We start from the raw sequence: 20,530 nt of genomic DNA, 5'->3' as shown, positions 1-20,530 counted from the left end.
CGGAATAAACATAAAATGAGTATGACGAATCAGTCAATAAGCGTTATGTCGAATATTCTTTGAGAGACAATATTATATAGTCACTAGTCTGATGTCTAGACCAGATGAGGATAACCATTTTTTTTTTGCTGGGTGAAATAGTCACCCTTCGCTGGTGGAGCACCAGTGAAGGGTGATAGATGAGAATGAAAATAGGCCAGTTAGCCCATCATGATGAATTCACCAGGAATTAACCATGATAGTTTCCAGGGAGAACCGCGAGGAGGTCGACCTGGTTGGGTATATTGCTAGCAATAGGATTCTCAGTCTCCATTACTAACAATCCCTTTCCCCCTGGGGATAACCATTACTTTATACTCATCACCAATACATTGACATTATCATTATGTTTTCAGTCATTCTTTATCCACTGCAACCCTCGTTGTAATGGGAAAAAGCCTCCATTCAACTCCATTGCTAGCAATATACCTAGATCTCCACGCGGTTCCCCCTGGAAACCATCACAGTTAATTTATGTGGGTTTCGTTACGATGGTTTAACTGTACGCTTTCATCCTCGCCTATCATCTGTCAGTGGTTGCCCCACCAGCGTAAACCGAAAGCGCAAGCAGGGTCACCATTCCGTTATCACGTATTAAAAAAATCAGATGCAGATGACAATATTCTACTTTTGTCTTCTATTCGTGCAGGTAATGAAAAAAAAAACTGTTATCAGTTCGACATAGATTAAACAATAACATAATTTTTATATTAGAAACTGCATAAGACTTTTTATATAGTATTTATAATCTTCAAAACTAAACGAAAGATAATTTAACAGTAAGATTGATTATAAATTGCTACAATAAAAAAAAGAACACATTGAACCAATTTCGAAAGAAATCTCACCTACAAAATGGATATCTCCTATCAATGGGAGAAAAAAATATTTTTGTCATTATAATTTAAATAAGGACATACCAGATTTGCCGTGTGATCCTTGTATAGAATAGGCCACCTTATTATATACAGGGATCATTGGTCCTTTAATATTTATTAGTCCCAATATTCTTAAAACTAACGTTAGTAAATTTACAGATACACACTCTCTCTCACACACACACACACACACACACACACGCGCTCGCACGCACTGCACAAGCACACAACATGCACATGCACACACACGCACACGCGCACACGCACACACGCACACATTCACACACGCTCACATGCACACACACATAGTATATTATATAGTATACAAATAATCATCGCTGTAATGTATTAGGTAGTCCACTATTTATATAAACCTCGGACCCAACCCTGAGGCTTGGATCAGTTACTATCACTGGAACCCACATGGATGTACCTACATGCCGTTGCTACTTAATGCTGGTACCTTCGACTGCGCCGCCATTCAACTTTTTTTTTTACAACATAGGGGCAAAGGAACATGTGGCTCACCTGATGGTAAGTGACTATCGCCATCCATGATCACCCACAACATCAAAAGCATTGCAGGTGTGCTGCCAGCCTTTTTTAAAAAGGAATATGCTCTTTTCTTGAAGGTTATGATGTCGTATTGTAACGTGAATCTATAGTGAATGATTACACGTCTTGGAAAACTGTGAGTGAAGTAAGCAATTTATTCTTAAGTAAATCAATAAATAATTTCGATTTAGCCTGAGGTACTAGTTCATTACATTACTGTTGAAATAATACTAAATCGTACTAGATAGGTAGCATTTACTTATATTTATTTTTTACTAGTTTCCCTTCTTTGCTTCGCATGGATGTACTAATGAAAAAATGAAACCAAATTTTCCTTTTCACTCGCTCGCTTTTTGAAGACTTTTAACTAATTTTTTTCTCTTTTCTGTACAAGGACAAGATATTCGTCAAACGAAATGTTTGAATATTATGTTTCACAAAAACTTTGTCATTGTAATATAAATAAATATTGAGGTCATACATTGGCCTATTGATATTTATTTATATAGATTTATACTTAAATTTGTTCTTAATAAATAATATTACTTACGAAATATAACACAACAATACACTTTATTCTAGAAATGCGAAATTTTTACCTTTTAGTTTTCAAAAAGTAAACACCGCTGAAGCAATTTTGTAGCTAATGCTGTGTTATGAAAATACTGACTTTTACAATTTGAAGAAATGACGACAACCTTTGAAGTACTCTATCACGTATGGGTAATATATATTGGTCTACTGAAATATATAAAGATAATACAATATTATTCTATAATTTTATTTTAACTGTAATTAACTTAAACAATTGTGTAACATTTATACGTAATTAATATTTAAAACATATGTACAACACTCATTCTTTAAATTCAAAATCTATCGCGTACTGTTCTCAACCGCCGGCTTACTAATCGATCAACGAGCTAACTTGACTGTCAACATCTCTTGGACCTTAAGGATACGCCGACTGCTCCTCCCGAGATACCTTGGCCATCCAGAGTGCCGCACCTACCACTAATGCCTAAAAGAAAACATAAAAAAATCATAAGACATCATGTTAATTATATCATAATATAGCAGTTGACTAGTGGGTGTACCATGAAACCTAATTTCGAATTTCGAACTCGAATTTCATGCGTACGATGAAACGTTTATATCGAATCAGATCCGTAGACAGAGGGTGAAGCCTCGTCAAAAGCACTGTCATAAAGTGCTCGAACAACCGAAATAAATTTTATTGTAAATTGTGAATTATGATTATTTTACAAAAAATAAAACAGTAAAACTAAATACAGTTTAAAATATTTAATTTTCAAATAACATCATATAACAAACATAATGAAACTCCTTCAAGATTTCACAACACATGCAGTGAAATTATATCATTTTAGGAGCATTGTTCTTCTTGTATTATTTTAACAAGGTGTGAATGGCCACGCACAATGCGGTTTCAGGTTTTGGAATGATTTTTCTGCCGAGGTTTTTCCTAGAAACTGCAGGGCACGTTTCTTAAGGATCGACGACGCGCGCATGGCATCTTTGATGTTACATGCATCCATACACGAGGTCTTTGATGTTACATTCATACATAGACTACCATAGACAAGGCATATGCTTGTTTGCCACTATAGTAGTAAAAAAAATCAAGTTTTTATTCACGGTGGTTTCAAATTTTGAAAAAAAATTCATGACAGGTAAAAAATTTTAATGAAACATTTTATTCATTAACGAGTTTCTAAATTCCTGATTTCTATTACTCTGCAGCTAGATACCTTTTCTGTATTATGCAATATTAAGTATCATAAATTATAATAGAATACTATGCTAGTATCATTATAGATCTGAAGTCAAAGTGATTTATGGAAAAATTTGATAAAAATTTCTAATTATGGGATACGTAGGTCTAACATCTTAGTTCTTAAGAACAGCAACGCTTGAGCAGTACTATAGCGGTCATGGCTCTATTTACCGGCTGATTACTTTTGGTTTCGAGTCTTAAAGAAAGTTGATAGCTCAAAAAAAAATTTTTTTTTAAATGTATTTCTTCTTTAGTTAAGTTTAGTTAGTTTCTAAGTTAAAAAGACGTTGGAGGGTTTATCGAAGTTGAAGTTAGTTAGCCGTCGCGCTTGCTGAAAATCACTCTACCGCTTTTCATCTAATAAGTTTGAATTTTTTTATACCTTTTTTTTTAAATATTACATTAATAATACATATAAATGCCAAGAGTGCTTAGCCTACATTAGAATACTTTATAGTAATTTGTATTTTGTATTTACTGTATGTAGGTAACATACAGTAAATACAAAATTAAAACTGTACCAACACAATTATATAAAAGTGACGTAACATCTTACCTGAATAAGTACCAAAAACACTCCAGCCACCCCTATAGAGCCCGCATGCTCTTTCACCCAATTTCCAAAAGCATCCGAGCATCCATTTTTATATACAGTTGAAGTATTAATCGTGCATGTGGCAGTCCCCACTGAACCAATCTCGTGAGGACAACAGCTCAGAGGCAAACTACCTTCAGTTGCTGTATCCAGTGGCCCTAACCAGTCACTGGCGTTGGTTACCCCACAACATGAAAACTAAGGAACACAAATTTTTTTAAATATAAACAATGATATGGGATTATACTCTAAAGAAGCAATTCATGATCGATTTACTGAACTTCCTAAAATATATCTGAATGCAATACAATAATATTTAGGCCTCGATTTTTTTTTTATAATAGACGGTAACGGTATATGCCAAAGGAGTACCTGTGAAGAATGATAGGTGAAGATGAAAAGGCAGGTCAGTCGGTTCATCTTGATGAATTCACTTGGATTTAACCAAAAATGAGGAGGTTAATCATTTGTGGTTATTATTATTCGTAATTTTTTAATTATTACCAGTAAAAATTACTTAATTTTTTTACAGTAATAAAAAAGAACTCTGTGAATAATATACTACAAATGTAACAAAAGCTACCAACAAATAGTTCACCCGCATACTTTAAGGCCTGGATGCGCGTACAGCGCGGTTTCATTCATAGATGTTTCCTCCCACGACCGCTTATGCTTATGTGGCGTATTATTGGCCATCATAATACGCCTTTTACATTTTTATACTGAATTTCTATTGTCTTATGTTTTTACAATTCTGCCATTGATAGTCTTTATGTTTTCCTACTGAGGAAGACGTGATAAAAGAGAACTACAATATTAAGCATTTTATCACGTCTTATTTATAACTTATTTGACACCTCAGTATATATATAGTTACTATTCCAATAAAAAAAAAACTTAGAATTCACGGGAGAGTTAATTCTGCTGAGAGACTTATTCTTATAATGCACACGTCAAAAAAGTCTAAGCAACAGATACAAACTTCAATTTTACAATGTGTTTTCGCATTAAATTCTTAGTATTTTCTTATTTATATTATTTTTTAAATGCTTTTTTGATATTAAACAACAATTGTTTTTTTTTTATATATATATTTTTTTTAATAATCTTAATTAACAATAATTACGAGTAAGTACTGTATGTACGTAGTATAAAGTAAGGTGCCTAATCAATTAAACTTAAAATTAAATGGTTGTACAAAAATTGCATAAATTAACCCAAAGTGTGGCCTCCTCTGTTATGGAAAACTTATTGGCACCGATTATTCATAATATCGATGAGACTGTTAATGTTATCCTGCGGCAATTGGAAATAATTTGAAATAGTATGTCTTGCTTAGACTTTTTTCCTTACTTTATACTACGTACATACAGTACCTACTCGTAATTATTGTTAATTAAGATTATTAAAAAAAAATATATAAAAAAAAACAATTGTTGTTTAATATTAAAAGAAGCATTAAAAATAATATAAATAAGAAAATACTAAGAATTTAATGCGAAAACACATTGTAAAATTGAAGTTTGTATGTCTTGCTTAGACTTTTTTCATTTTCGCATTCATAGTATAAAAAAATGTGATACGGTAACTTACATCGTACTGAACTTCGTCCCAGACTTGTTGCACTACAAAATCGTCTTTGTACAATTGCATGGTATTGTGTAACTGTTGTTGCACGAGTGCTACAGTGCTGCTGCGCAGTGTATAACCAGCTATGCACGTTGACAGTTGGAACACAAACATCAGGATCATCGCAAACACGTACTGGAAATTAATAATGATTTTTTTTTAATTGACCATCGAAGTAAAGAGGGTTGTCGATGTTAAAACAATTATATACTATTTTTTTTTAATGGTTGAATAATAGAATGGTATCCACGTCTGCGCTATAGCTATACTCTAGCGGAGCACCAGTGGGGGATGATAGGTGAAGATGAAAGCAAGAGAATTGGCCCATCGTGAGACTCTAGTGGGGCACTAGTGACAGATGATAAGTGAGGATGAAAGCAAGTCAGTTAGCCCATCAAAGTAAATGCAACAGGAATCAACTACGATGGTTTCTAGAGGTACCATGTGGTGATTGACCTGAGAAGATATATTGTTAGCGATGGCGCTTTAAATCCCATTCCTCACAATCCCTCACCCCCTCTTTCAAGTAATTTTAGAAATGGTATTTCCTATCAGCATATTTCATATAAATAGTTGCCAATCCACCTGCCAAGCGTGGCAACTACTGGCAAAACCAGCTATGTTCAGCAGTGGACGGTTCAGAGCTGATATGACGATGAAGATGATATCTCATATATACCTAAAACTTTCTTTTGTCATAATAATAAGAGCTACAGACTATTATTTATTATTATGGTTTTGCTCTACAAAGTAAAATATGAGTAGCTAAGTAAATCTCGAACACACCTACCGTACCGCTGATGCATAGTTTGGTTCGTTACATTTAAAAAAAAAATTATTTGAAACGCAAAATCATGTCTACAAGCAGTTTTTCCTTTGCTTCGTAATTTTTATGCAGTATACAGAAAGGTATATTTCATATATATTTAGTACATATCCTATTGTATTATACATCTTATAAATAAATAAAAATTCAATCGAGCAATTTAGATAGTATTAAAAATATACTATGCCCATGACTTCGTTTACGTTGTTATCGAAATTGATCTAATTTATAAAAACATAATGGAATTATGATAAAGGATCTTTTTCAAATTCGCAAAAAAAAAACATCATAAAAAAATTATACAAAAAAAAATTAATTTCTAAACAAGAAAAATAGAATAGACGACTTCAAATTCTTTTTTTAATTTTCAAAATAAAAATGTACAATTACCGTTGCAAACAGTTGTAAACAGCGGGAACATTTTCGAAATTACTGAACTAAATTTACCTAACTTCGGAACATGGACTTCATACATATAGTAAATTTTATACCCCATTCAAATGTCATTCTATTAACAAAAAAAAAAATAATATTAATAACATCTGAAATACATAAGGTATTACGCGCCATCTAATCTCCTTCAGACCGTACGTTATAAAAAAGCCAAAGCCCTAAAAATATGCTGTCGTGTAATGAACTATAAACATTCTGCGCGCAAGACTGTGTATAAATGTATATCTTACTACAACCGGTTAAAATTTAAATTCGATTATTTTAAACTCTATTATGACTAGAGACAGTCACGTATTGCATCATGACAGCCAAAATTATCGTCAGCTCATTAATAGCAGGGTAGACACCGTCCGTGTTTGAATTTTCTATGAAATGGATCACATAATTCATGGTATTTCATGTCGCAATACATACTATGGCAGGTACATTCATTGTATGGTATATCCTTTACTACTTATAGAGAGTCTCAGTAAAATGGAACTGATATTCAACGTTACGATAAAAATAGATCGCCGGTCGTGCTTTTAAAATTCGAATAATATTAATTATTAATTAGAAATTAGAAATTAAATCAAACCTTTATTGAAACTTTTCTTTCATAATCTAAGATCGAATTTCAAATCAGTGTCACAGCAAAATCTTTATTCTAGGAACCAATATGAACTAAATTCCTAATGTATTTAAGTCAAAATTATTATAAATTTATTTATTTATTCATTAGGACAAATATGTGTACATAGAGGACTTAATGCTAAAAGCATTCTCTCCCAGTCAACCATAGGGAAGTGTCAGAATACTCGAATGCAAAGATAAATAAATTTAGTTTCTAATGATACATAAAATAGTAGGTACTATCGCGAAACCATCATATTGAAATATTAATTTTAGAGGTAAATTTAAATGATGATGCCACTTCTTCCATACATATTGAGTATACTCAAATCCAGTACAAGAATATCAGTATAAGTAAATAGACAGGTATATATTAAAATGACACGAAATTATGGAAATTTTCCAAAACGATACATTATAAAGTATATAAGTAAACATAGTCAAGCGTCTAGGTTGTAAATTATGTAAGTCATAATTACCGTATTACTTGATTTTCCTACTTTCATTCAGTTTGATTGTTTTTTTAATTGTGTTAGTTAAAAACCGATAGCCTAATATAATAATGATGATCATCGCTTCGAATATGTCATAATCATTAATGCCTTAAATCATTATATTCCAAATTTCGTGCCTACAATACTCCATATAATACCTGCTCAACATCAAAATTCAATTAGTTACTCATAATTGTCTCATTGCTTAATCACATTCGTCACTCGATTTCTTGACGCCTACTGCAAAGAGGAAGAACTGATACTCTATTAAGTATATCCTCCTTTATTATTTTGTAAACTTAAAAGAATACATGATTTGGTTTAAAAACCTAGCGATCAAAGAATAATTTCATTTAAAGAACCCCTCTTAATAGTAGTGAGTTAATAGTAGTGAGTTAATTTTAGTGATCAAGCTTTTCTCTATATTTAATCTCTCTAAATACTCAGCATTAATTTCAGACGATTTTTTTTTTTTCAAATATTGTTATTGTATTGAATTGACTAACAATTTTAACTTCGAATTATAAAAATTGTTGAGAAATGAATTACTTAGGTAAATTGAGACTTGGATCTAATATCAGATTTTTAGAAATATAAACGAAATCTCTCCTCCCAACTCCCCCTACTCCCAAACTATGGTATGTTGTTACTTTACTTAAAAACTAGCTAATTAACAATTAACATATTGAAAATTAGAAAATCTGAAAAACTGTTTTGAGGTGAGAGAAAGATGATTATTCAGGACAGATGAACAAGACATGTTAAGAGGTAATGAGGACCATGTAAATATACCAATAAGGATTTTTATAGTAGATGAATAAGGGAATGTTGTGAAACCAAAATAAGATAGATGGACTATATGAATATTTGTGATATGATGAGCGAGATGGGAGAATTAAGATCAGATCATTGCTGATTACAGGCGTCTTCCATAGCCTGCCACAAGGAATGGTCCTGAGCCAAATTTAGAATCATCCTCTTCATATCAGCCTTTAATTGTCCACTGCTGGACATAAGCCTCCTTCTTGGGCGGTTTTGTTTGTAATTACCATGTTTGGCAGGTGGATTAGCAACCGCAGTTAGACTTTGGTGATGTTTTAGGAGAAACGCTGCTGGCCATCTCTCTACCATTAAATCCTCTTAGTCGCCTATTACGACACTCAGGACAGAAAGGGATGGATCATTCTATGCCAGGACCATACGACTAATTTAAAATATAGAAGCATTATTAAATGAAATGTGTCCTATTGCTGGAAATCATTATGAGAAACTAATTCGTCCCTATGGGAGAATGTTACCTAATTTCATTCACTTGACCTACTTTCATCCTTACCCATCATTACTCACAGGTAACCCGACAGCGTATATCAATAGCGCAGGCGGGGTTACCATTTCATTGAGTAAAACAAAATATCTTACAAATTTTCATAATCGCAATATTTATTAGAAAGTAGGAAAGTGGAATAACACTCACCGCGAGAATGACTCTGTGATTTTCCGTGTAAGCTCCATAGAAGCCGATAAAACCAATCAGTATTATAATGACGCCAGTTGCTATGCAAAAGGCGGGTAATGAGAAAAATCTGTCTGATAGAAACTGATGGTATCCATTATAAGCTGACTGTACAGAACTGCCCACAGACAATACTATTATACCCGTTATCTGAAATCCAGTCACATGAAATCGTTTTCAATAACACCATTGACAAATTATAACTTTAACATCTTCACATTTGATGCCATTTTACACGTTAAACTTACCAAGAAAAGGAAATTTGTAATCAATAACAAATATTTCACTGTACCAAATATTTTAGACAACATTTTGAACGTTCAATAATTTGTTCTAATCACACGTTACACACTGACGGGCACTGCGCCGCTTTGTTTCAGCTACAGATATTTTTATCACTATACATTAATCTTGATAAGAAAACAAATGTGTTATCTCGCCCAGGGCTCCTTTATAATACAGTGATAGGCAATAATATGAAAATTATGATAACAGTACACTTGTTACAATAAAAATTATTTGTAATATTCAAAACAGAAAGAGGACAATGTCAGTAATAGAAACGCTGAAACCTATTGCTACCAATGTCGCGAGAGAATGGAATTTTCATTGACGGGATTAGCGCCCACGTAGCCAATATGTCAGTCGACCTCCACGCGGTCTCTTCTAAAAAGCATCATGATTAATTTGTTATGTTGGTTCAACTGACCTGAATTCATCCTATTCTATAATTACACGGTGATTTCCCGTCAGTGTATACTGATAGGTCAGGCAGGGTTATGATTACATATTTATCTGTTAAAAAAATTCAAAGCAGAATGTCGGTCAATTAGATCCTTTTTATTTCTACAAACGTTTTTTAAACAATCTATTAGATCATTTATTTACCAATATTTAATTTGTAAATACGATTTATTAATAAATATTTATCTATTTTATTTCTTTTGTTAGTAATATACGTAAATGATTACAGATTATGATGGTATGATTCATCATCATGAGACATCTAAGTTTTTTTATACAACTTAGAATGGCAAACAAGCTGACGGCACACCTGATGGAAAGTGGCAACCTTCGCCTATAGACATGAGCAGTACCATGGACATAACAGAGCATACCGTCTCGTTCATGATACCCGCCATGCGTTGCCATTCCTGAGAACTTAGGTGTTATTCCTCTGTACCCTGTAAAATCACTACCATATCCCCCTCCTCCCTTCAAAACCGAAACAGCCATGCAAACACAACTGCTTCATGATAGAAACACGAATGGAATAGAGGTGGGCAGCAAACGATTTTTGTACAAAGTCTATCTTTTTACAAATCAATTACCGATAAGTACTTTTTAATATTATTTACGTATTACATAAATTGCGTATCGATCAAAGGAATTTTCTTTTATCTTATAGACAATTATTTGTAAAAAACCAAAATAATTGTCTATTGTAATATTTATGGAGAGCGTTAATACTTTAACTTACCAAGACCACATGGCAAAAAATGGAAATTCATCATCATCATCATCATATCAGCGTTTAACTGTCCACTGCTGAACATAAGCTTCACCCTTTGGTGTTTACTAGTAGTTGCCACGCTTGGCAGGCAGATTAGCAACCGCAGTTAGGCCTTAGAGGTGTTTTAGGAGGGACGCTGCTGTCCATCCCTCGCCCTCCCTCAGTTGCCTTTTACGACATCCACGGGAAAGGAAGGGGTGGCCTATTCTATGCTGGGACCACACAGCCAAGTAAAAAGATTACAGATATTGACAGTCTTGAAGCTTAGAGTGGGGCCCTAATCTTTGGGCTATAAATAATTTTTTATCCGAGTGTTTGACATATTAAACAGTCTTAATCATAGATAAACGTAATCAAGGACCTCTATGGATTATATCTTTTTTTTTTTTTGCAATTTATTACCAACTATTTAATGTTATGAATAATTAATATTCAGTTACATGACGACATAGGACCAAACAAACAGACAGACAGCAAGATATATAAAAGACGAATAAATAAGAATTCCGTTTATACGATTTGGTCGCGGAACCCGAAAATTGGTATTTAGTTGAAAAGAGCAGTAAATATATTACTATATACATATTTAAACTCATTTATTCATAAAATATTTTTGTTAACATCTAGTGAAAAAATCTTACAATGTTGTAATGAAATAACAATGAATTTATTAATGAATAAAAATTAATTTTATTACACAAACAAATACTAATTTCAGTTTACCGAAAAAAGAAAAGAATATTTAGTATATTCTTTTGGTTTGAAAAATATTAAAAAATGTTGAGCCTCAATATTGATTACACATCCAGTAAAGTTAATTCCAAATTTTGTTGTTTTTCTAAACTTACGAAGGTCCAATAGCATACACAAGTGACGATATCATATGCTAAGATAGAACGAGACAGCAACATCCGGCGTTCTGTTCTTTTTTATGCGCGTTGTAAAAAAAAAGTTTCAATCGATAAATACGTCCGTCACTTATAAATATCTCATTATGAAATCTTTAAATAAACGGTCAACTTATTATACGCCTTAAGTATTTATTTATTGCTACTTATCCAGCTATTATGTACATATATTACATATTTTATGACTCCAATTGGACCTCTGAGAACTTAGATCTATATGCGAGCCATCCAGCAGCTGCTGTTATTAATACCTGAAACAACAATCAAATAAATTTGCTAATATTATAATTATACTAGCTTTTACCCGCGATTTCGCTCACGTGACCGGGATATACCTACATAAATTGAATTTTCTAAAAATAATGTCACAGTAACTAATTAAGCCGTTAATGCGCTATGAGGTAAGAAACACTCTCACAATTATAACATTTGTAAACATTTAGTATTTTATTGTTAGTTAATGTAACTTAGACCTAATAGGGGGGAAAGGGATTGTTAGTGATGGAGACTGAGAATCCCATTGCTAGCAATATACCCGACCAAGTCGTCCTCCTCGCGGTTCTTCCTGGAAACTATCATGGTTAATTTCTGATGAATTCTTCATGATGGGCTAACTGACCTGAGGGCCTACCATGAAATGTTTTCCGAAATTTCGGAGATAAACGAAACAGAAATTTGATGTTAAAATTACATAATACATGCCGTTTGGAAATATTAAAAATATTAAAATATTATTCCTTTGGACTTTTATGATAAGATTTATGACGAACGAAATGTTAAACTCCATTTATTGGTCCGATTATATTCTGGTATAAACAAAAACACAAAATTGAGTCCGAAATTTCGGAATTTCATTTCATGGTAGACCCGCTGTTTTCATTCTCCTCTATCACCCTTCACCGGTGCTCCGCCAGCGTATCCTGTTAGCGCAGGCGGAGTTACTATATCATTTTCACCCATCAAAAAAAAAATTCGACACGGTATGAAAAATAGCCATAAAGAAATGTTTGTGTTGGGAATAGATATAACCTACTGTTTATCCTGGTCATGCAAACGACATGCTTAACGGTAACGTTTCTAGCGACTCGTACAGCTTTATAAAGAAATATATTTGAATAAAGACTATTTTTATTTCTAATTCTCTCTACTCTACTCTGAAACTCTATTCTGAGATTCTACTCCACTCTGCTTCGCTCCGCTTCGATCTACTACCACTCGGGTTGACTCGACTCCGGTTTACTCTACGCTAGACTCCATTCTACTCTAGTCTATATAGTACTAATATTTTTTATATACAACTTAGTATGGCAAACAAGCTGACGGCCCACCTAATGGAAAGTGGTAACCGTCGCCTATAAACATGAGCAATACCATGAATATAACAGAGTATACTGTTTCGCCCATCATACCCCCCATGCGTTGCCATTCCTGAGGACTCAGGTGTTATTCCTCTGTACCCAGTAAATTAACGCCATATCCCACCCTTCAAATCGAAACACAGCCATGCAAACACAACTGCTTTACGGTTGAAACACGAATGGGACAGAGATACCCAAGCAAAAGATTTTTGTACAAAGTCTCCCTCTGGTAAAATTCTGGTATTTATACTGTCATTATAGTATAATTTATTATAAGAGGCTTTTGTATAAAAATCATCCGCTTAAGTACCTCTGACCCATTTATGTTTCTTCCGTGAGGCAAATACGCTTGCGTTTCAGTTCAAAATTCGAAAGGTAGGATATGGCGGTAAAATTACGAAGTCACAGCACCTTCATCCTCAGAAATGGCAACACATGATGCTAACCATGACCATAGTGCATTTTACAACAACCATACTGCTCTTGTCTGTAAGTGATGATTATCGATTTCCACCAAGTGGGCCGTCAGAATGTTGAAAAACCATAAATAAAAAATAAAGACAACAAACCTGTAAACAGGTGACAAGCAGCGAAATGATGGCCAGGACATGTGCCTTATAACTGAGCCACTGTCCGAGAGCGGCAGCGCAGCCAGTGCTGTATGCGTTGGCTAGGCCACACTCGAATGGGGACACAGTTCCATAGTCTATGTGGCAGCAGCTCACCGGTATCTGATTGGATATCCAGTCATGACGACCGGTCACGCCGCAACATTCGTACTGTAAAGAATGCCAAAGAAATCAACCGTTAGAACTCCTCCTATTGGGAGTATTGCCTGTAGTTGCCACGCTTGGCAGGCATGTTGGCAACCGTAGTTAGGTTCTTAGAGATGTATTAAGAGAGGCACTACTGCCCATCCCTTATCCTCGCTTAGTCGCCTCTTATCACACCCACGGAAAAGGAAGGGGTGGCCTATTCTATGCCGGGATACACGGCGAGAAGAATACCATACACATCATCAATATCAGCCGTTAGGCGCCTCCTTTTGGGGGGTTTTGCCAGTAGTTGCCATGCTTGGCAGGCGGTTTTGGCAACCGCAGAGAGGTTTTGGTGGTGTTTTAAGAGGGATGCTGCTGTTCATCTCTTGACTATTAATTTCTCTAAATCGCCTCTTACGACACCCAGGGGAAAAGAATGAGTGGCTTTTTCTATGCCAGGACTACATGGACCATAGGAATAGTTCATACAAAAGTCCTCTGCTTGGGTACTTCTATCCCAATCGAATTCCTGCCATAAAACAATTATACATTCATGGCTGTCTTAATTTCCAAACTGAGATGTGAAATTACAGAGGACGTAACGTATAACACCGTAATTAATTTTAAACATTCCTGTTCTTGAATTATATTAGTTTAATAAATTATATGTATTTGATATTTTTGTGCATTACATTTTTTTGTATTTTATGCGCGAAAATTATTAATTCACTCTTGCGCCACCTGCCCTTTTCTATCTGTTCTCCTTTAACTAAAGGTTATCTGTAAGAGATTGCCCTAGCGATAAGACCGCCTTTTGTACCTTTATGTGTATATTTCAATCTGTATTTATGTTACTGTATTTCACTTGAATTATTGACTTGTCATTGTATATTTTTATTTATGGTGCAATAAAGAGTTAAATAAATAAATAAATATATTTTTGTCGTGACCGTGTCGTAATCACGACATGGTGCAATCCAAGTTAATAAAACTTAAATATATCGGTATTGTTTATTTAAAATACGTAATAGTGTAGTTGACAAGAATGAGGGGTACCATGCAGATCATAGTGTGCTGTGTGAAATCCATGGTACCTGTTTCTGTCTATTGGCAAGACAACGATTACCACTTGCCATCAGGAGGGCTTTTTCTCTCTCATTCTCATTTAAAATTGTAAATATCATATATAAAAGTACCATTATGAAACTCTTATTCCATTTTTTATATGTTTTTCTTTTATTCAAAATTAAAAGTAAAATAGTAATGTTATTATATAATTGTATAATCTTCATTATTATGTTGTTTTGTCAGATATAATATGTATAATTTATATTATTTTTCTTAAGAGCAATTGTATTTAACTAATGATATCATTTAAATGAAAGGTTTGTTTAGTGTATGTGTTGAAAATGGACCTAAATCTAATGCAGGACCGGCGGTGCTGGCAAAATACTTCATCATCTCAGCTATTATTTGTCCATGGCTGAATATAGGCCCTCCCCATAGACTGCTATAAGGAATGGTCCTGATTCACCTGCATCTACTGATTCCCTGCCAAGCATTTGATGTCATCTCTCCATCTAGTGGCAGATTGTTCTAAAATGCGTTTGCCCTTACAGGGTCGCCACTCAAGAACCTTTCTTAAAATATATACTTATTAAATTTTAATTACTCACATTCATTTGCAATTCATCCCATAAGACGGTAATCTCCTTTCGGGAACCATAGAGCTGACGAGTCTCCTCCATTGTCGTCCGTATCTCGGAGACGGCATTATTTTTTAGGCCATAACTGGCTATAACGATGGACATCTCAAAAATTAACACGACTATCAATAAGATCACATACTGAAACAATACCATGCATATTTTAAAATGTTATAAAATAACTGTAACCCACAGTTTAATTACACACGTGAATTACTTAAAAAAATACTTTTTTACAACTATAGCGGCAAACAAGCATAAGACCTGTCTTATAGTAAACGGAATTACCGTAGCTTATGGATGGTTTTTTTTTTCTTAATGGGTGATAATGGAATGGTAACCCCACCCGCGCTGTCGGTATACACCGGCGGGGCACCAGTGAAGAATGATAGGTAAGGATGAAGCAGGTCAGTTAGCCCATCGTGACGAATTCAACAAGAATTGTTCACGATGGTTTCCAGGGGGAACCACGTGGAGGTCGACCTAATAAAGCATGTTGCTAGCAATGAGGCTGATAAACTCTATTGCTAACAATCCCTTTCCCCTTGCTTATGGATGGTTGTAACACCAGGGATGTCACGTGCGCTTTGCTGATTCTATATGTCAAGTAAACACACATAATCCATCCATAAATATTATTGAAATAATTTAGATATTTTGATCGCAAAAAAAGAAAACAAAGCAAATTAGTTTAGTTCGGTGCCTACCTCATAGTTTAAATGTCATATCGGTCATGTCGTTTCGGGGGGTAAATATACAATTACATACATATAAATATTTTTTTTTATTCGTGAAAATGGCATGGTTGCCCCGCCTGCGCTATTGGTATATACTAGCGGGGTACCAGTGAGCGGTGATAGGTGAGGATGAAAAGGCAGGTCAGTTAGCCCATTGCGACGAATTCAATGATAAATTGGTCACGATAGTTTCCAGGGGGAACCGCGTGGAAGACGACCTGATAGGGTATATTGATAGCAATGGGGACTAAACTCCCCATAACTAACAATCCCTTCCCCCCATATAAATATATTGAAAATAATTTTTACATATTCGCCCCTATGGTTTAAAGCCAGCGACATGATTTTCCTTTTAAGAGTAGTTTTTCATAAATATAAAAACCGCGCCTGATCATACGAGTACATTATTACCTTGTATCTTGAAATGCACACGTTATCGCAATATTATGAATCATACAAACAATGTTATCATCTTTATAATAACAGCATCCATAAAGGTGGTAACCAAGCATACGTCCCGCCCAATTATTGTAACCGTTATAAATTTATTACCTGAGTCCACAACCTATTGACGCATGCTCTGGAGAAAACTATTAATCTTATTTTTGTTTAAATAGAGTATACTGTTTCACTCATGATACCCCCCATGCGTTGCTATTACTGAAGACCAAGGTCTTATATCTCTGTACCCCATAAATTCACTGCCATATCCCACTCTTCAAATCGTTACACAGCCACGCAAAATCAACTGTTTCACAGTAGAAACATGAATGTGACAAAGATAGCCAAGCAAACGACTTCTGTACAGTCTCCCTCGAATATTGACAAAATATAAATAAGTATAAGAAGTTGTTTACATTATAACACAGCGGCACCACGAACGAAATAAATTGGCAGTATGCTTCTCCATTGGAGTAAATTTTAAAGCTCCATTTCTTTAAAGTTATTTCTTAACCTACATATTTTATATATAGGTTAAATTGCTCTATCTTTTTTTTTTAGACTGTTGCCATTTTTAATCAAGATTGATAATTTTTTTTTTGTTTGTTTTTCATCTACTTGTTTCATATTTTAAATAACATAAAAAAAGAGTCACATACATGACCATCGAATCTTGATACTTTGACAAATTAGTTGATATTGAAGTCGATTCTGAGGCGCTATTTTTCTAAACTATTTTTCTTTTAATCTAATAGTTTAAAATGATAGTTTTGTGAAATTACTGTTTCTGAAGACTCTCATAAACTAAATTTATAATAATTTTAACATAACAACAATATTGTTTCTTAGATTAAAAATTTTGCCGTGATATTAAATCGAAGTTTTAATTTTAGATTGGTTTAGGAATTGGCAGCTCAGAATCGAACCTATTCTCTCTAAAATACTCACGTCATTAAAATTAAGATTTCATATTTTTTTTTTATTATTACACCGAAATTGTTATTCTATGGAACCATTTTTTTTTTTTTTTTTTTGGAGAATTATATTAAAACTACTTTACATTTTAGACACTCATCATTACTTAATATCAGGTGAGATTAAAGTCAAACGCGCTCAAATTTAATAATTTATTTTTTTATAGTCTATTGTGCATAAAGATTGTAGTCGAGTTTAAATCTGTAAGAGTCTCTTCCAGCAAACTTTGAGTAGAGATGTACCTAATTTTTAATTTTTTTCTTAAACTATTAAATTGTAATTTTAAACATAAGTTTAAGGAATAGTACCACAAATATGTCTAATTTGAACTAACCGCTGCTATATAATAAAAGCCCTCCGATATAGCGCCGTAGAAGCCGAGAACTGACACCAATAATATGATCACTCCAATGCCTATGGCGAACCGTGGTAATGTGAAGAATTTCTTCGTAATTAGCAACTCGTAATTCAGGTATTGTACCAAAATCGTCACCCCGACAAGCAGCATAAGAATCCCGGTTAGCTGTTAACAAAAAACATAGATACCTAAGCATAATCAAATTTAAGACCCTCAAAGTCCCACCTGGACTATCGGAATACGCTTACGGGGTACCAGTAAGGGATGAGATATGAAGCAATGATGATGAAAGCAGGTCAGTTAGCCCATTGGAACGAATTCGACACAAATTAACTACGATAAATAATTCTTATTGAATTCATGAGGAAGCACGAGGAAGTCTACCTGATGTATACTCCTAACAATAAGGCCGCCAGGTGGCATCACTAACAATCTTCTTCTGCATTTTGAAGGAGAAAGAATGCAAAAATGACCGTTTACAATGCTGTGCAGTCATGAAATCACTGTTTAAAAATTAAAAATTGATTTCATGTATATTACATACATACATACACACATATCTGTGACGCCTGTCTCCCATTATTGATATTATGAATGCAAAATTTTAAAACAATGGATAAATGGATGTCTGTTACTCTTTTATAACTACAAAAACTACAAAGCTACTTTTATCCTAACTTAACACATAAGATACTTTATGTATCGATTCACGTGGGTGAAGCCGCGGGATTAAAGTATAAATTATTAATTGAAAGTAACAATAAAAACCAATGATAATATTATATAAACTGCGCTAAACCTGCCAGAGGAAAAGTCCGAGACCCTTCCCTAGATATTGAAATGAGGCGTGGACAAAGATTCGTGAAAATCAACAACTTTTACATGGACCTATAAATTTTTTTATGACTTTTATACTAAATCGATCACGTGATTACGCGATTTATATGTAAAGCGTTTTAAATAGGAAAATTATTCAATTCCACAATTAGTTACGTACTATCACTAAATTTAAACTTAAAATAAATGTTCTTAAAAATATAAATAATGTTATAACGTACCAAAAATAAGCCATTTATAGCTGCTAACGAATATCTCACTGATTTAAAAAATTTAGGAACTTTGATTTTCATTTTCGTACCTAGTAATATCCGTCATATACAAATAAAATTATATAGCAAACTGGAAATGAATCTGAGATGATTCTTTTATCATTCAATATCACAGTTTATCTAGACAGCTTCGTGGATATCTCTTCGATTTTATCGAAATGTTAAAAAAGACTATAAACGCGATCTAAATAAACATGTTAGATTAGAAAAATCAATATTTCTGACAAACAAAAACTTTTGTTTCATATTGATTGTATTACACGACAATTATTATATCTAAATAAATGTAATTAATAGTAATATAGATATAAATTATATAAAAAATATAATTACCATTATAGGTATATTTGAATAAGAAATACACTTTATGTATAAAAATTTAATATAATTAAAATTAATAATTAAATTATTATAGGTATTTACTTAAGTTAAAAATCTTATTTTGAACAAGTAGCCTTCAGAACATATAGGCTTAAGTGACGTAGAATGTGGACAATATGGACCCATTCCCACGGTTTCGTGGTTTGAGGAATCTCATAAATATCTATTTTTTTCAAAGTTCAATAATTTAAACCAATTTTTTTCCACAAGAGGCATCGCTCAAAATGTATGCCGCCCACATATCCCACAGAACAAGTAATCACTATGTCTATAGCCTATTTGGATCGAAGGGGAAAGGATTGTTAGTAATGCGGACTACCAATCCCATTCCTGGCAATATACCCTGCCAGGTCGACGTCCACGTGGTCACCCCTGGAAACCATCATGCTGAATTCCAGATATATTCATCACGATGGACTAACTGACCTGACCCTTCATTTTCACCTATCATCCCTCACTAGTTTGAAATCAACTTTCTTAAATAACTGCTAATGTTAATTTTTAAATATTTGTTAGGTACTATATAAAATGTAATTTTTAAAATTTATGAATTAATGAGCGCGCCATTTTTTTAAATTATACCTGTCTACCTATGCTGCTTTAGTCCGTGTCTCTTTGTACAAACTATATTTGTAAAAAATCTATGCAATTAGTTACTCAAATTGAAAAAAATACTGCATGAAGTAGCTTAATATTTTATATCTACAGGCATATAATAATGTCTGTGATAATATCTATCAATATCGATATTTTTAACAATACCACATTATAAATATTTCCATAATTTTAAAATTGTTATATTTATATTTATGTTGGTTGCAAATATTGTATTCCAATTTTATCTACATAATAATACTTATTCTTCGACGACATACTGAATACTTGTTTCTTGGT

The 20,530-nt window shown here is 33.5% G+C and overlaps 2 protein-coding genes across 2 annotated transcripts; both read right to left on the bottom strand.

Moving 5' to 3' along the window:
• Positions 1 to 2,237: 2,237 nt before the first annotated feature.
• Positions 2,238 to 9,802, bottom strand: LOC113517337 (CD63 antigen-like). Its single transcript, XM_026901992.3, has 5 exons — positions 9,641 to 9,802; positions 9,354 to 9,542; positions 5,459 to 5,629; positions 3,827 to 4,063; positions 2,238 to 2,493 (listed from the first exon to the last, which is right to left on the bottom strand). The coding sequence occupies exons 1-5, from the start codon at positions 9,701 to 9,703 to the stop codon at positions 2,425 to 2,427; spliced, it is 729 nt and encodes a 242-aa protein (XP_026757793.1). The 5' UTR covers positions 9,704 to 9,802; the 3' UTR covers positions 2,238 to 2,424.
• Positions 9,803 to 11,484: 1,682 nt separating this feature from the next.
• LOC113517433 (leukocyte surface antigen CD53-like) lies at positions 11,485 to 19,363 on the bottom strand. The gene is made up of 5 exons (XM_052900334.1): positions 19,205 to 19,363; positions 18,123 to 18,311; positions 15,606 to 15,776; positions 13,741 to 13,950; positions 11,485 to 12,064 (listed from the first exon to the last, which is right to left on the bottom strand). The coding sequence occupies exons 1-5, from the start codon at positions 19,274 to 19,276 to the stop codon at positions 11,993 to 11,995; spliced, it is 714 nt and encodes a 237-aa protein (XP_052756294.1). The 5' UTR covers positions 19,277 to 19,363; the 3' UTR covers positions 11,485 to 11,992.
• Positions 19,364 to 20,530: the final 1,167 nt, after the last annotated feature.

Source organism: Galleria mellonella, unplaced genomic scaffold, assembly GCF_026898425.1.
Source record: "Galleria mellonella isolate WM207_F2 unplaced genomic scaffold, CSIRO_AGI_GalMel_v1 utg103, whole genome shotgun sequence".
NCBI lineage: Eukaryota > Metazoa > Arthropoda > Insecta > Lepidoptera > Pyralidae > Galleria > Galleria mellonella.
Note: the sequence above shows the minus strand (reverse complement) of the source record. Positions and strands in the feature narration are given on the sequence as shown.

Coding starts and splice junctions, on each gene's coding strand:
- LOC113517337 (XM_026901992.3), bottom strand. CDS start 9,703: ATGTTGTCTAAAATATTTGGTACAGTGAAATATTTGTTATTGATTACA. Junction 9,543..9,640: donor TTACAAATTTCCTTTTCTTG/GTAAGTTTAACG, acceptor ACTGGATTTCAG/ATAACGGGTATAATAGTATT. Junction 5,630..9,353: donor ATCACAGAGTCATTCTCGCG/GTGAGTGTTATT, acceptor ATTAATTTCCAG/TACGTGTTTGCGATGATCCT.
- LOC113517433 (XM_052900334.1), bottom strand. CDS start 19,276: ATGAAAATCAAAGTTCCTAAATTTTTTAAATCAGTGAGATATTCGTTA. Junction 18,312..19,204: donor CTATAAATGGCTTATTTTTG/GTACGTTATAAC, acceptor TTTTGTTAACAG/CTAACCGGGATTCTTATGCT. Junction 13,951..15,605: donor GGGATGAATTGCAAATGAAT/GTGAGTAATTAA, acceptor CATTCTTTACAG/TACGAATGTTGCGGCGTGAC.